At 36.2% G+C, this 16,389-nt stretch overlaps 1 protein-coding gene across 1 annotated transcript; it reads right to left on the reverse strand.

Moving 5' to 3' along the window:
• Positions 1-4,579: 4,579 nt before the first annotated feature.
• Positions 4,580-11,313, reverse strand: LOC108677918 (acyl-protein thioesterase 1). Its single transcript, XM_018166232.2, has 7 exons — positions 11,133-11,313; positions 10,497-10,528; positions 9,224-9,289; positions 8,127-8,268; positions 7,368-7,520; positions 6,429-6,593; positions 4,580-5,920 (listed from the first exon to the last, which is right to left on the reverse strand). Exons 1-7 carry the CDS (start codon positions 11,199-11,201, stop codon positions 5,870-5,872), a joined length of 678 nt encoding a protein of 225 aa, XP_018021721.1. The 5' UTR covers positions 11,202-11,313; the 3' UTR covers positions 4,580-5,869.
• Positions 11,314-16,389: the final 5,076 nt, after the last annotated feature.

Here is a 16,389-nt window from a genome sequence, read left to right on the forward strand (position 1 = left end):
CCGTACAAATGAAAAAGTATGCAAAGTCATTATTTAAGAAATTTGCGTAATTTAAAAGTATTGTTATTGACGCAAACTCATCCATTCTACTCGTGTCTTTTTAGCGCATTTTCTCATATATAAAAAAAAAGCGCTATTGTGCTCGTCATGTCCGTCCGTCCGTCCGTGATTTCACGTTTTCGTCCACGAGAAAATGCAGTGTCACTCACTGCAGTGAGTACTGAGTTATATTTTTTTACACATGAGCTGGAGCATTGCACAAAAACCTCTGAAAATAAAACTTGACTTTACCCGAAACTTTTTCTTTTCCCGACTTCTTTCTTAAAATTAATTTATATGTCATGTGTTGTAGCTGTTGGCAGCACATGTTTCTTTTGGGTGATAGCTTCCTATTCAGTTGTAATATATTTCAGGAATAATTGTGCGATCACAGTATAGTACTAGAATTGAAAGTTAAGGTCAACATCATGACCGTAATGATAGTTCCCCGTCAATATTATGTTTAGCGTTCAACCTTACTGCGCAATACTTGTTTAGCGTTCAAACAATATTGCACCATATCTCGTTTTTTTTTTAAATTTTGATTGTAATATTTTCAACCCGTAAATTAAGCCAAAACGCACACGTCGATATGCTTTATCGTTTTATGCCTATCAGTTCACTTCGTACTGTATTATTACATTCTTATTTTTAAGACATAAAACGAAACATATCATTTCATCCAGTCGCACATTGATGAAGCTTGAGGTACCTTGGATTGATTTTGGGTAAGTTAATACGTTTTGTAGAAGAGAAGACAGTCTAGAGAGACAAGCATGACAAATGTGATCATTGTGTTGCCAGCTGCACACAAATGAAATCTGAATTATTCGCATCAGAAAATTTATACCATTAAACTCAAGTCATTAATAGGAGCAGCACCTAGTCTCAGGCGGTAGGTAAAGATTCCCTCTATCAAGGTAAGGTTCAAATGTATTCAAAATTCCAAACAACATCTAGATTATCACATAATCACAAAAAATTACCAATATCTCCACATTTGATGAAAAGAATGCAAGATTCTATATAAATTTAACGTATGACAAGAAGTCGTCTATACACGGCAAGGTTATATTTAAATATGGCATTAAGTTACTGTTTCCTTGTTCGAAGTTGAGATTTTTCCTGGTATCGATGTACACAGGGAATAAATTCCATGGAAATTTCCTTAGTTATTGGGGAGAAAGAATTCCTTAGTTATTGGGGAGAAAGAATTCCTTAGTTATTGGGGAGAAAGAAAACGAACAAAGGAGTGGAGAATTTAGTATGGCGCTCAGGCAGCCACTGAACACGGCTATTATACTGCTCACTCAGTAGGATTTCTTACCATGCTGTTATGATAACTACAATAGCAAGGTAAAATATCTAAAAGCTCTAGTTAACTAAAATCTCTTGCTAATTGACGAGCCCTTGTTCTTCAAAAGTAGGTTACAACTTGAATTTATAGAAACCTATATTATGCACGGTAGTCCCGGTACATGGAGTGGTCCTAGATGCCTCTATTATGCACGGTAGTTGCGGTACATGGAGTGGTCCTAGATGCCTCTATGATGCAAGACAGTCCCGGTACATGGAGTGGTCCTAGATGCCTCTATGATGTACGGTAGTCCCGGTACATGGAGTGGTCCTAGATGCCTCTATGATGCACGGTAGTCCCGGTACATGAAGACGTTCTACATGCATCCAGAATACACGTTGCTCCCCAGTAATTTTCCGGACCTTTTTAAACTGCTCTTAAAATACACGTAGGAAAGCTGAACACAAAAATAAACGATACTATGTGATGAATCATAAGCGATACACACGCTTTGTAAATTAATCTTTATTCTTTGTTAAGTTGTTAATCACAAAGTCTATAATGCGCATAGACGAGCCAGAGAATAAATAGTTTGAAGTAATGTCATTCTCGTACTCACTACATTCAAGGAGCAAATAATAGCGTTAAACGTCGAATAAAAAAGCATGGGATAAAATTGTACTGACTATTATAAAAACCATTTCCCGATCGCTACTGGAAATAAAATTGTTAATAACACAAGCAACAATGAAGCAGGCATAAGATAATTACAGTGTACAGGAATACTAACTATACGACAAGGTAAAAAACACAGAACTAATTCTCCACAGTGGCATAGCTAAACTAGTATTCCTTACATTTCCCCAAATAATTTAAACTTATCGGTCAGTCAAGGCATTACAACCGAGTTATCAAAAGTCAACCATACACTGCAGGTTTTCAAGGTTTGAATGAAACAATGGAAAACTGATAAATTGTACGGCTACAGCGAAACCATATAAGGTTGTCGTGATGGAGCCAGTTGCAACCTACAGAGAGATACAGTTCAGTTGAAGAATACGATAAAACATGTAAATTTCAAGTAAGACAACACTGATTAAATCTCTCTTGATACACTGGAAAGCTTCTGGAGATTCACATCTTAGGTTTGAACAGCGGCTTTAGTGGCTAAAGCCTCTGCAGAGCAGACAAGGAATGTTTTAATTTTTTAAATCATTCTAATTTCACAGGATTGCGTTTTCAATTACATTCGTCAAAGCATTGCATATAGAATCGAAGTGTACGGAAAACGAGTGCAAAACATTTGCAAACCAACGATAGCTGGAACATTTCGTTATTTCATGTGTCGTAATTAACATCGAATTTTGCGACCTGCCCGATCAACTGGCAGAATATTTGAACGAGTGAAAAGAAGCAACGAACCAGAGCAGGATTTGCACTATTGCTATTCAACTGATCCGGTCAGTCTTAGGCTAAGAAAAATAAACACAAATCTACACAACTTTCAACCAACCATATTGCCAACACACGATATCTAGAAATACGAATTATGGTAGAGGTAGTAGCTAACCTAGTTTATTGGTGCTTCCATTAAGACTACTTCATACAGAATACTATTCATACAAATGCTACATAAAAGAGTTGTTCGCCACCACCAAGTGGTGGAAGGGTTCAGAGGCCGTACTATCAAGACTTACGTAAGTAAACGTAGCAGACAACGTACATGTAGCGCCCTATATACACGTAGCGGCTGATTTCTCGTATGCCATTGGTGGGTTTACCACTAGAACCCATTGGTGATTGGCTGACGGAGGTACGAACTTTTAAGTATTTTTGATAGTACAGCCCCAGGCGTCGAGTGCGCAGGCTGGCGTGAAGAATAAATGAAGAATAAATATCTCTGAGAGACGAAAAAAAGCGACACTGAGCCTTATGGCTGACGTGACAGCTTCATAAGAGGAGTTAAAAGTATATGATAAATGCACATCTATCAATTGTTATTAATGGAACTTTTCAACAAGGACGCGGGTAAGGATAGGAGAACAGCAACGAAAACACTCGAAGAACTGGCTGTTTTCAAGACAAGTGTGTCGCCGCACGAGAGACTGAAGAGGAGTTCGAGAAATTTTACCTCTGAATAGTTATTCGAAATTTCAATAATAGAACATAAGTTATTCTAAAAAAAGAGGTTGTTGGCAACTAAAAAAACTACTTTAGTGTATTTCTTAACGGGAAATGTCAGTATCAATAAAAGCTAATCGTCAAGACTTAGTACATATATTATTGCTTCAAAATGCTCTAAATCGACAAAAAATACAGGATTATTCTTAATGATGGACCCAATTTAATAAATTCGTATTTATTCAAGTATAAATTCAAGAAGAATTTGAATTCAAGTATCAATGAATTGATACTTACGAAATTAATACATTCGAATTTAATAAATTCGTATTTACTCAAGTATAAATTCAAAAAGAATTTGAATTCAAGTATCAATGAATTGATACTTAAATAAATACGAATTTATTAAATTAGGTAGGTATTTCATTTAGAATTACTCTGTACTCTACTGCAAAAATATACTTCCAGTTCTCTACTAGTTAATTCAGAATATAGGATATAAAACAATAGCAAAACGCAGGACTTAAGCCAGTCTTACAAATGAAAAATCAAATATTTACTAGCAACGATGGAAAATTATAAAATTGTGTTTAAAAATTTTTTTAATAAAATCTATGATTCAATCGCAGATCTTTAAAGAACACTATTACCAAAATTACCCACATACTCAACTCAGAATTGGGCTTAAAAATCAAGCAAATCAAACACAAACTTGAAGCTTGGAAAAATTATCGCCAAAGAATAATATAAATGACTCAAGATATCAAGTATTAACTAGGTAATTAACGACTCAATTATCAATCGCTCAATTAAATATCAAAACCAATTAATGACCACGGAGTGAAGACAGTCAAGGAAACGAGATTACGGCGATAGTTCATTCCTGTGCGCAGTCACTAGCTCATGACATCGACATTTTATTGTAAAAAAATTTCATCGCGTTGCGTGATGAGAAAAAGCCATAAAAATTCTACCAATACGTTATAACACAACATCATCATCCAATTCGTGAATGGTAAATATTTTAAAGGCAAATGTTTGTCTTCAAGTTTCGAATAGTTTTCGACCAAATGATGTTAAGTGTTTCAAATAACTTACCTAGGCAACAAAATTGGCACTATCAATACACGTTAATTGCGGGGCCAAATCATTTGACCGTTATAGGTCCAGACAGGAAGCCAAGCGTTACATAGTTCTTGCAACACTTGTAAATAGATTTTGTAACGCTTTATAATAGTTCTTGTAAGATATGCACATAGCCTTCAATTACTTGCAGTTGTAGTTCATGTTACAGCTCGATATCGCGGTAAATTTTCACATAGACTGAAAATCGCGGAAAATTTTCACATTACTGAAACTTATGCGGATTGAGATTCACGATATAGTGAGATCAGAACTTTTATAGATCAAAATAATTCGAGATGGTATAGTTACACTGAAAAACGTGATATATTGAGATAAAGATTGTAACCAAACGCATGTCTGAGTGGTGAGCGTTGTCCAGGTCGAGGCAGAAGTAAATCATAATTCGAGGTACAAGTGGCTACTTACAGATCATGTAAAAACTGCAAATGCAGGTTGTTACTTGCAGCCAATGCATACTTATAGTTAATGAAATAACTGGCAGTTCTGGGAATTTATGTAATTACAAGCAGAACATTTATAACATGAAGCAAATGTTTTTACTTGCAACAAACGAAATAAGTGGCAGTAGGCGAAATATTGTATGAAATTTCAGACTACAAACTTTGTACAGCATGATTACTGAAGTTCTCCAAACTTTAAAGAGACAACACCTGAACAATTCGCACGTTCGATAACTCAAAAGCTGTAATGATCCTTGAAGCAAAAATTAACTCTACATAACCACAATAAAAATCACCTAAATTCAGAGGTCACTGCGTTGTCAACAACAAACGGAGAGCAGGAACACTGCATTCAAATTAAATATTATTCCATGTAATTGAGGCTTTTGATAATCCTGAAGAAAGCTTGAGGGGAACATCCTTGAAATAAATGCCAGTCTGCGAGTGGAATATTCGCTCAGGGTCGGTGAAATTGCGGAAAAATTAAATACAACAGGCAATTAGTTTGGCATGAAATATAGCATAAGAACATTGTATCTGTGATCACGGATAAAAGTTTGAGCAGGTTCTAAGAGAGGTAGTTTTAAGGGACATCAAACAGTTTACTGGCCGGGGTGAGGATAATGAAGGGGAGTTTGCAGTAGAAAAAGCCAGACAACAGAGAGAGGCTATCAGTGGATAACAGAGAGGCCCTCAGCAGACAACAGAGAGGCCCTCAGCAGACAACAGAGAGGCCCTCAGCAGACAACAGAGAGGCCCTCAGCAGACAAGACAAGCCTCCCAAAAGATGGCGCTGGTCAACTGCTTGATGTTAGCAGAGCAGTTCTTATAAATCCGGCAAACGCGCTCTGATGAATTCCTTCACTGATTTCATTTCCTGCACAAACAATAATAATAAATAACAGCATTATAGGCAAAATCCTAAACCTGTTTTAAAATAAGAACTAATAGTTCAGTAATTCATGTTAAAATATATTTATTCAATATATTGATCTTGTCCTACAAAAATGTAAAATAAGTCAGAAAATCCCAAAGAAGCAACTGATTATCAGTATTAACGCACACAGTGCAAATTTTTCAAAAATTTCGCACATTTGGTGCAACTCCTGCTATTCTAAATCAGCCTTCAATGGGATACAATAATTTTAGAGTTACCATGTGTTCATAAAAGCGCATCTAAATTAAATATCATACTGCTTTGGTCACAAGACGAACTAAATTTAATTAAAGCCATGAAGATATTTTTTTCGTGAATTTTTTTTTTTACCCATATTTATTTAGATCAAGAATGCAGGCATGGAGATACTGACAGTTTCAGAGCTAGAACGGCATATATTACTTTATATATTTATTTAGATATAGAATGCAGGTATATAGAAACTGACAGTTTCAGAGCTAGAATGCATCATGCCAGGAATAGTCTTGAAGTCGATGTTGGGAGCAAATTTCTTGACGAGACAAGAAGAGATCTGACCAAACTTGTAGGGCACCACAGGATCGCAGTCGCCATGACACTGCAGAATGTGGGTGTCAAGGTTTCCTACAGCCGCCTGAGGAACAAGGATGTTATGAGGATTTCTGTTGTTGTAACCGCCACAACATGATAGAATCGCTTTTCTGTTTTCATTACTTACTTTGCGTTTCATTCTGTATATATATTTACCATAGCTGTATTGAATAATTAGTTCAGAGTGAACTGGACAGATGGTTCTTGTTGTAACAGTTGGAAGTAGGGTAGGGGTTAGTAAGAGACAGGCGGTCACATGTGAAAGTTCTCAAGTTTATGCTCCTCGAAAAAATCAGTGTATTCATTATCCTTCGCGTACTACCAAAACTATCGATTACATTGGCTTTGTGGTGTGGTAGCAGCGCAGAAAATTGCGGTAGCGTATGCGCCACAACACTGTTGCTAGGATGTCAATTTTCACATCGCTGGTCAGTTCCAAGTGCATTCACCCTTTAACCTGGAGTGCGATATTATTCACTAATTTTATTTTGATAGAGAATCAGACCGTTGGTCTGAAATACTTCAGTTTTATTAACTTTTAATTCGATCAATTTTTTGTAAAATGCAACTTAATTTAGAATATTAAGGCTGAGAATAAAGGGACCATTAATAGCTTCTGCCCGCCATAAGGCAGTAACAAGAAAAATAAATGCAACGAGTGTCTTGCATTGATTTTTGATGTATCCTTAGGGAAATAATTAAAACAACGTTTGTGTGTGCTAGGTCCCTATGAGAAAAGTAAATACAGTGCATAGACAAATTAAAGGTTAAGTATCCATTGAAATAGAATTAAAACATGGTCTGTATTATCGCTCACTTGAGGAAACTCTGCCCTGAGCGGCAGCCAGCAGGAGAGCGCAATAACGCCAGCCAGAGGCTCCTTGTGGGTGAAGGCAGAGTACAGAGAGAGCGCCCCGCCCTGACTGAAACCTCCCAGCATAATGCGCGACGATGGGATGCCGCTCTGAACCTGGCATAATTATTAGGTTTGAGAATGATGGAAGTTCATTCATGCCACACTTCTGTATTCACTTAGTATTTACACTAGAAGTTCTGAACTGATTATTTGGGGATTAAACAAGATAGGAGAATTGTGTACAACTTAAATTCTATTTTTAGAGGAGCAATCAAGAAAATGAGAGTTTACTTACATTTATGGCTTTTTTTTAAATATAACCTGATATAATTTCTTTGAAAAGAGACCCAAGCACTTCAAATACGTTGCAGCTTTAGGCGAAAGTGTCAGGGTGCAAGATATACTAGTACTAGATATGAGGCTAAATTATACAAATGCAGAAAATCAAAAAAATATTTATATACTGTAAAATATCAGGAAACGACCACATATATACCTGATGTATAAATTTTGCAAATGCAATTATAAAAATCATAATTTCAAAGCCTAATTTCAGATAAATTGTTATATTACAAGTATCTCTAGGGCAACCGAACAAACCCAAGTATATTTTTGTACTAATACCACAACCTACGCTTCATAAATCAATCAGCGATCAGATGAAAATAAATGTGCAAAAATGAAATTTAGATTCGCATTTGTTTTCGCACAAATCCTAACCTCCTGAGAAATAAGCTGGTGGATTTTGTCCCGAGCAGCCTTGATGCCCTGAGTATCTTCCGGTCCATCCAACTCCAGAGACGTCAGATCGAACCAAGAAGGCATCTTGAAGCCAGCGTTCAGCGTCACCGGCATCACAGGGCTGCCCAAGCAGTCAAATTCTCTGTCTAGTCTAATCTAATTCTTTGTGGAGATAACTTCTTTCCTTATCATTATGAAGTAATAAGGTGACACTGAATATTCAGCTTCACTGGCATCAATGGACTGCCCAATCACAAACAAATTAATTGCCTAGTCTAATCCAATCCTATGTGGAGATCACTCCTTTACTTATCATTATGAAGTTATGAAGTGAAATGGAAAGCTATTAATGGCATAGTAAATTTCTTGCAACAATGTAATTAAAATGAATTTATGAGTAAATGAAAAATCTGATCATGATGATAATAGGTATCTATATATGGAGATTATAATGCAAGAGTTTTTTTCACTTTTTTAACACAAGATAAGTTTTTCATGTGTCATTTAGATGTTTTTATTAAATTTTGAAGGATCTCAGGTCATAACAAGATGTCATGAAGAAGAGGTTAATCCAGGGAGCAAGTAGTACTGCACTGCCTCAAAATGATTGTTTTTATGTCCTAATAAACGACAGCATATATACCACTCAAAATCATGCCCTCTCAAATGCCATGAGACTTGTTTCTCAGAGAGGCATACAAAATTAAATTGTTTCAACAGGCTTCAAGAAAAATGATCAACTTTCAAATTTTGCAGAATATATATATATATATTAGGGGAAATAAGCATTACATAAATATAAACTCTAGGTACTCACTAACAGGGATATAAAATAAGCCTGTCAGGAGTATAGAGAGGCTAAATCAGAAATAAGATCTAAAGCTCTGCTATTCTTCAGTACTACCGTAGTATGACAATTTATAGGTAGGTACTATTTAATATGACAATAATATGATATATATGACAAAAATATGATAAGCACTATTCATAAGTTACATTGTTATATCAGCAAGTCATAGTCCAGCACCAAACCTATAGTCAATATAATTGATTCAAGGAAATATAATTTTTCTTACGCAGTTGGACAGATGACTTTGATGTGTGGCATGCTGACTTCTCCCATGGCACTCGCCCAGCCATGTCTGTAATTAAAAATTTAATTTAAACCATAAAATTTCAGATTATGCCAGCTTTAATCACACCAGAAACCAAAGTTTTATGATTAAAATTAGTTAGGAGTTCCTAACTCCTAACTAATTGACAATCACTGATGGTTTCAAAAGCTAACTTTATCAAAAAACTTGGCCTCTATTTTCACCCTTTATCATTTGTGAGATCCCTGAACAGGCTGCATTTACATTGTCTGGAACCAATATTACTAATTGTGTACCATAATAACATTTTACATATGACATACATCACTAATTTAAACAGTTTATTTTTCATTAAATATTTAAATTTATGAGCAAAGTTTTATTTTTCATTTTGTAAAGATGATGAAGTTTGGCGGGTTGCATAAATAATAATGAAAAATACTCAGAAAGTAATATTAGTAATATAATTCTGCTCTTTACCTTGGGGTAAAAGGTAATTGAGGGTGAGCTCTGCTAGCAGTTCTCAGACTAAGTATGAGATAAGCAGTTATCTTATCTTAAACTAAATAAGCTCTCACCACTATATTTGCGAAGGTACCTATATCTAATTAGCAATAAAAACTAATGGGTACGTACTGTGATAGATGTACAGGATAACGGATGAATTCAGATAAATATATGAAAAATATATAAACGGTATTTATCTGAAACCAATATCAATCTGAAACAAGATACAATCTATCAATTCAAATTTCTTATTGAAAATTTTTCCTACATGGTTATTGGCCACTTGTTAGATGAGGAATTAATTATTATTAATTATGTTAATATATTCCTTCTTTATCAACATTTTCCGTGGTGCGGTGTTCCCCTAACATAGAATTGGCATTACATAAGAAGGAGCTTAATAAGAAACTGAACGTGCAGGGAACGTCACATCTTTAAGGTAAATATAGACAGGCTCTTGCTTAAAAGGGTAAATAAACATATCAAGTATTGGAGCAGTATGATTAAATGGAGCTAAATCATAACCATTCATAAAAAGATAGACAAAAATGAAATTGGGCTGTCCTTGCATTACGGTAAAATTCCTAAAAAGAAAGGACGTCAAACTTCAAATACTAGTGAATGTGGTCTAACATCATCAAGACTCATCTAGGAACAAAAATTCACAATTGAATTTCTTGAGCAATTCAATGTAATGGTTACTTTAAAGAGGAGTTAATTGGTATTTTGAAGACGTGTTGGAGCTTACCCAGTGTCTCCAAGGCCATGCAGGAAGATTATCTGAAAAACAAGGCAAATAAATGATCTAGCCTCTGTTTCAATTTGTAAATATATCCCTACCAATATTGCCAGCTGCAGTTTTAGAATTATTTCATGAATTATGAAGAAGAAATAGCAAAAACGGTTAGATTTTCTAATTAGTGCATTATTTAACTGCAAAATCAAGTTCAGTTACAATTGAAAACCTAGATAAAGTTTGTAAACATCACATAAGCAAGTTGATAAGATATCAACCCAGGTTTGATTCCCAATGAAGACAACTTCATCTGGGAAGCTTAGCTCATGGTCAACTCAGCCATTCATCAAATTCTGGTTGATAAATGAGTAGGTATAGTACCTGGCTAGTCCAAGGTGTTAGTAATGCAAAAATAATTCTGGCAGGTCAGTGAGCCATTGATGGTTGTGGAAATACCAGTGGCATTGGAGCTTGTAAAAACTGACCTATCACCCCTCCTTTACGTAGTTGCCATTACCAGGATGGACAATTACAACAACATATGATATTAGATAAGATAAGCTACTTTCCCCAAGCAAAAATAATGAAAGACATTAGAGACAACTAATAAGGGTACCATGGGTACCAAGAATTCTATTGAATACTCACAGTGGCTGAGTGCTTGGCAGTAGCATTAAGGATGACAGGAGCAGCCATCTTGGATGAACTCTCCCCCATAAGACAATCAGCAAGATTTGAAAAATGTATGAAGTCTGCTTCAAACTTTGCTCAAAAATTTGTAACTTTTCAGAATATTCTTGTATTATAGTTATAAATGTTAACAGCCAAGTCAAACTATAGAGATAAGGAATAAAAAAATTATTAACAATATAATACTTTGATAGCATCTACGTATATCTATTCAAATAGACATGCATAAAATATACTACAAAACCTATGTAAAGTGATGCAAAAAGTTCTTATAAAATCATTATATTGAAAAAATACATAATTATTAGTACTTTTTTTAATTTTTGGGGTTGATTTTTGAAAATTGAAAACTTGATTTATTTGAGGAATTATTTTTGATTGTTGAAAGGTTACCATCAAATGGGGTAAAAAGGGACAGGCGGGGTAAATCGGGATGCACGTCCCACATTTCGTAGAAATGTTGTAGCAGCTAAACTAATCAAAATATTGCAAAACTAAAAATAGTGGCTTAAACTTCAACATTTTATCTATCCATTATGTATTAAGCTAGTCAAGAAATAAAACGTTTACTATCTCTAAAAAATCGCTGAAAAAGTGTGAAAAGTGCGATTTTGGAAAAGTACCTCTGCTAAGGTCTGGAGCAAAAAAAAAAATATATTTGCCGTATTAAAAAATTTTACTTACATAAAAGTTGCACACAGGTGTCGGTTTGAAAACGTAATTGGAATTTGCCTATCTCATTCCAAAAAAAAAAGTGCAGCCATTTCCATGCGACGGGGTAATAAGGGAAACCCTCTGGAGTAATTAGGGACAACCCCCGGGGTAATTTCGGACAACCCTAAAACACATTTACAGCAGATCCTCTGTTAGCAAAGGCCACAGTTAAGATAAATATGGGTTAATCACAAAGATTTTTGCTTAAATTTTAAATTTAAGCAAAAATTTCAATTTAAATAAAGTTTTCTTGGTGCAGAACTCCTAACATCCAGGTCACTCAATGCAATGGTCACTCCCTAAAGAAGTTTGTTGAGCTCCTTGTCTTTACATTACATCTAAAAGGAAAAGGAGGACTTTGGAGTACTGCTGGTAATAGGTGAGTACACTCTGCATGATTAAAATACTTTAAAATTAAGTTTTATTTCAAGTGTCCCCTTTTACCCCATTTCCAGATTAATTTAGGAGCCTTTTATATTGAGTCTGGCACCTTACACATAGCATATATGAAATTTTTTAAGATGCCATTTGATAGCCCTCGCAAAGAGCTATAAAATGAGCCTAAACTTGTTAGTGAAATGTTTTTGGTAAGAAGTTATTAACAAAAAATGCTCAAAACCATCCCTTTTTACCCCGTTTGATGGTATATCATATATAGTATGTTAAAAATTTCTGTTTTCTAAAGTACCATGGCCCTAATTGTACCATTGGCCATGGCCAAATCATTTTTGTGGGAATGAAATCTTTCAGCTCCAAATTCAGGTATTTTAGTTCAATCATAAAAAGAGTGGTTTTCAAAGGTGGCATTCCATGAAAGTGTGAACTTCTGCACAGCACTGATACACTCCTACCAAAATATCCAGTACAGCAATCCCTTGATTAGCACGGTTTTGAATACCGCGGTTTTGATTAACGCGGAAAAAAAATTTGCGACCTACCCTTAATCTACGCGGTGCCAGTTTTGATTAGCGCAACTTGTTTTCACAACGCATCATTTTCCCGCCTCTAGCCGGAGGTGTTACGTTTGTAACAAAAGTGTTACTTTTTGCTTATTAGATCTTATGTTGTTACGACTTTTGGAAAAATTCGCCAAATGTTGTTACTTCATGAATTTCAGCCAATAATTCTTTAAATAAGGTCCCGTTCCGTAGGAACTCATGCTGACTACAGAGTCGGTTTAACCGCGCCTTGTCTCGTTCATAACTCGAATGATCGAGTTCGGCAACGTTCGCCGATAAGTGCGCCATGCCGGTGCTCTAGCCCTTTAAGCCCTGGTGTGACGAATTCGTCACACAGAAAATAAAAGCTTCTACCGAGAGTAATTACATGTTTGGAGTCTAGCCGCGAGTGTGACGGTAGCGTCACATGTTGTGAACTCGTTCGAACGACGTTCGATGGAGTAGGCGCGTCGCTACTGCCAGTTTAACACAAAGACTGCGCGTGATCTGAAAAGTAATTCAGATTGTTTTTTCACGTTCGAAACATAATTCAGTGCGTAAAGGGCTAGTTACTCGTTAGCCTTCAACTGGTCAAGATCGCTGCCATATCTACTGCTCACTTTTATCAAACTACATAATTTTCCTTTCCTTTGCTATTTTTGAGGATTCTTTATAATTATTCCCATATATTCTTAAGTTTGATTAGCGCGGTTTTGCTTAACACGGTAAAACTCGGGGATTTATTAACCGCGTTAATCAAGGGATTGCTGTACAGTGGTTGCTATCAAATTGGATTATTGATGATCTCTTAGTTGCTGTCATGTCAGAGTGTATTATTTTTGCATTATTTAAACAAAATTGTAAAAAATTACATCATCATGCACATAGTTTCATGCAAATTACATCATCATGCACATGGCTAGGCAAATAAATTAGAGGCTAGACAAATGAGTTTGTGGCTCAAAAATGGCTTTCCATTATAAGTACATCATAGGGCATCAGCCACATCAATCGTAAAATGCATGCATCCATGTCAATCATCAGGCATCAATGACATTGGTCGTAAAGTGGGTGTGTAAGTGTTGATCATCAGGCATCGGATACATTGATCGCAAAGCACGAGTGTCAGAATCGATCATTGGGCATTGGCCACATCAATCGTAAAATGCAAACATCCATGTCGATCATCAGGCATCAACTACATTGATCTTACAGTGCTTGAGTAAGTGCAGGATTGGGATTTTCCTACTGGTTTCTGAAATCTTGTGGCTACAACGTGACAATATTTCAATACATTTGGAATCTCATGGCCCGCTCATCCACTTTTGTCAACAATTAGACAGGAGGCCATTCATCTGGTGGAAATCTCACAGTTCCGGAAATGGGAGAAAACCTCTAGTTGCGGCCTTTTCCATGCTTGCGTAAGTGTTGATCATCAGGCATTGGCTGCATTGATTGTAAAGCACGGGTGTCTATGCCAATCCTTGAGCATCAGTTGCATTGATCGCACAAGAGCATGTGTTATTGTTCGCAAGCATACGCATCAGTGATGATCATCAGTCATCAATAAGAGTTTCACTTTTGTTTTTTGAGCAAGCATACAACAACTTTCTTCTCTGGCGTACAGGCATACATCCCAAAATAAACTTCTGGCACCCACGCTGCACCTGCCAGACCATGTGCAATCAATTTAGGTGTCCTCACCATCTGTTTGCAGTTCACTGCAAACATTGGCATCCACTGTCTAAACAGATGGTGCCTTGGTGTCTTTTGGGCAGAATAATGGCATCCTCTACCTATGTTGTGCCATACTCAACAGACTGAAGTGAAACAAAGGTTGTGAGCTCACTATGAAACCTGTGTGGGTCTTGCATCATTGTGCAACTACTTTTTTAGTTCTGTGGAAGTAATATGTTATATTTCAAGAAAATTGCACAAATCTATGGTTCAGGTACTGAAAGTGATGGCACTCATGGCAGGGACTGAGAGGGTTGTAGAGTGCTGATTAGACTCCTGCATCTCGAAATAATTTTCTCAAAATGAACCGGGACAGACGAAACGAGATGAGAAAATTCCAGGAAATAAATAATGGGACAGAAGGTAAAATTTGTCCCGGAATAAACGTATGAACCAAGGCAAGATTTATGTCCCAGACTTTAAAACTTGTGTCCCGGTAAATTATGAACCAGGACGAGAAAGACAGATTTGAAACAAGACATAATGAGACAAGATTTGTCTTAATTATTTAAGACAAAACAAGTTTTTCAATTACGATACAAATTGTTTCAAAAACATGGGTTGAAGAATGACAAGTTAGCCATTTATTGCTAATAGGGCCTTAGACAGTTACCAGTTAAATTGAGTTAATTGCAGATTTAGCAAAATTTGTCTGACTAACTGACATGGCAGTTAATTAGTGGTCTGACAAACACTACAAACCTGTTGACGTATGGAAGAGTATTGAGTAAAAAATATTACCCTTAAGTATTAACTAAGGCTTCCATGGCACTTTATGGGAACCGTACGTGTACGAGTCGAGTTCATTACGAGTTCGGAATGAGTTCAGGCGCCACGGAGCACATAGGGACGCAGTGTCTAGATTAGTTGGCCAATTAGTAGACAGTGGAGTGGAGTCCTGGTAAGATATTCCTAATAATACCTACTAAAGCTAGTTTTAGATTATCTCTGCCTTTAGTAAAATTTTGTGCTACGACTCTAGTAAATCTTCATAATTGCGCAGTTTCCTGAATTGTTAGTAAACGCTTGTTTAAGGGGGGTGTATTGCCTGAAATTTTGGATTTTGGCTTTTCTGGTTAGTAGTCTCAGCTTAAAGCTGACATTCTGACCTATCCAACGGTACCATAACCATCGCTGTACATTGATTTATGCGTTCAGGACATATTGCTAAAGGGTTAGGGCCAAGCACTTAAATAAGAGTGTCTGCTAGAGCTGCACTTCAGTTACCCGCCTGGTGTCATATGGGGTGGTGTGCAAGCAGTCGTTCCACCATCCATGACTGGAATCAAGCTCCAGTAACATTTAGTTTTGTATCCTTGCTACATTGAGTGCCCATTCCGATGCGCGCGGGACTTTGTTGGGCTCTACTGAAAAGTTAAATTATCGTCACTGCAAACCTATCCATTACAGTTTTCAAGCTACAGCATTGAAAGATATACCATTCAATTTGTAAAGACCATGCCTATTGAGCAATGAAGCCCTTTTTTTAGATTTGTGCATTGTTTAGATTGAAAATTGGGGGGGAAGAAAATGAGAAGAAAACGGGAAATGCGTGTAAAAAAAACTTAGGCAAAAATAAAGATCAGGCTGTGTTACTCGATTGGTATGATCTTTATGAATTGAATGGTATTCTTTCGATGCTGTAGCTTAAAAACCGTAGGAGATGTATTTTAAAAGTACCCCCATTTTTAGTTTTCTATGAATTTTTATGAAAAAATTATACAAACAAAATGTGCTTGTATTTTGGTTTTACATTTATGTGTGAATGTGTGAAGTTTCAGAAAGATCCGTTAGTAAATGTGGAAGTTTTTCTGGAGGGAATACCC

Source organism: Hyalella azteca, unplaced genomic scaffold (genome assembly GCF_000764305.2).
Source record: "Hyalella azteca isolate HAZT.00-mixed unplaced genomic scaffold, Hazt_2.0.2 contig1034, whole genome shotgun sequence".
In the NCBI taxonomy this organism is placed as follows: domain Eukaryota; kingdom Metazoa; phylum Arthropoda; class Malacostraca; order Amphipoda; family Hyalellidae; genus Hyalella; species Hyalella azteca.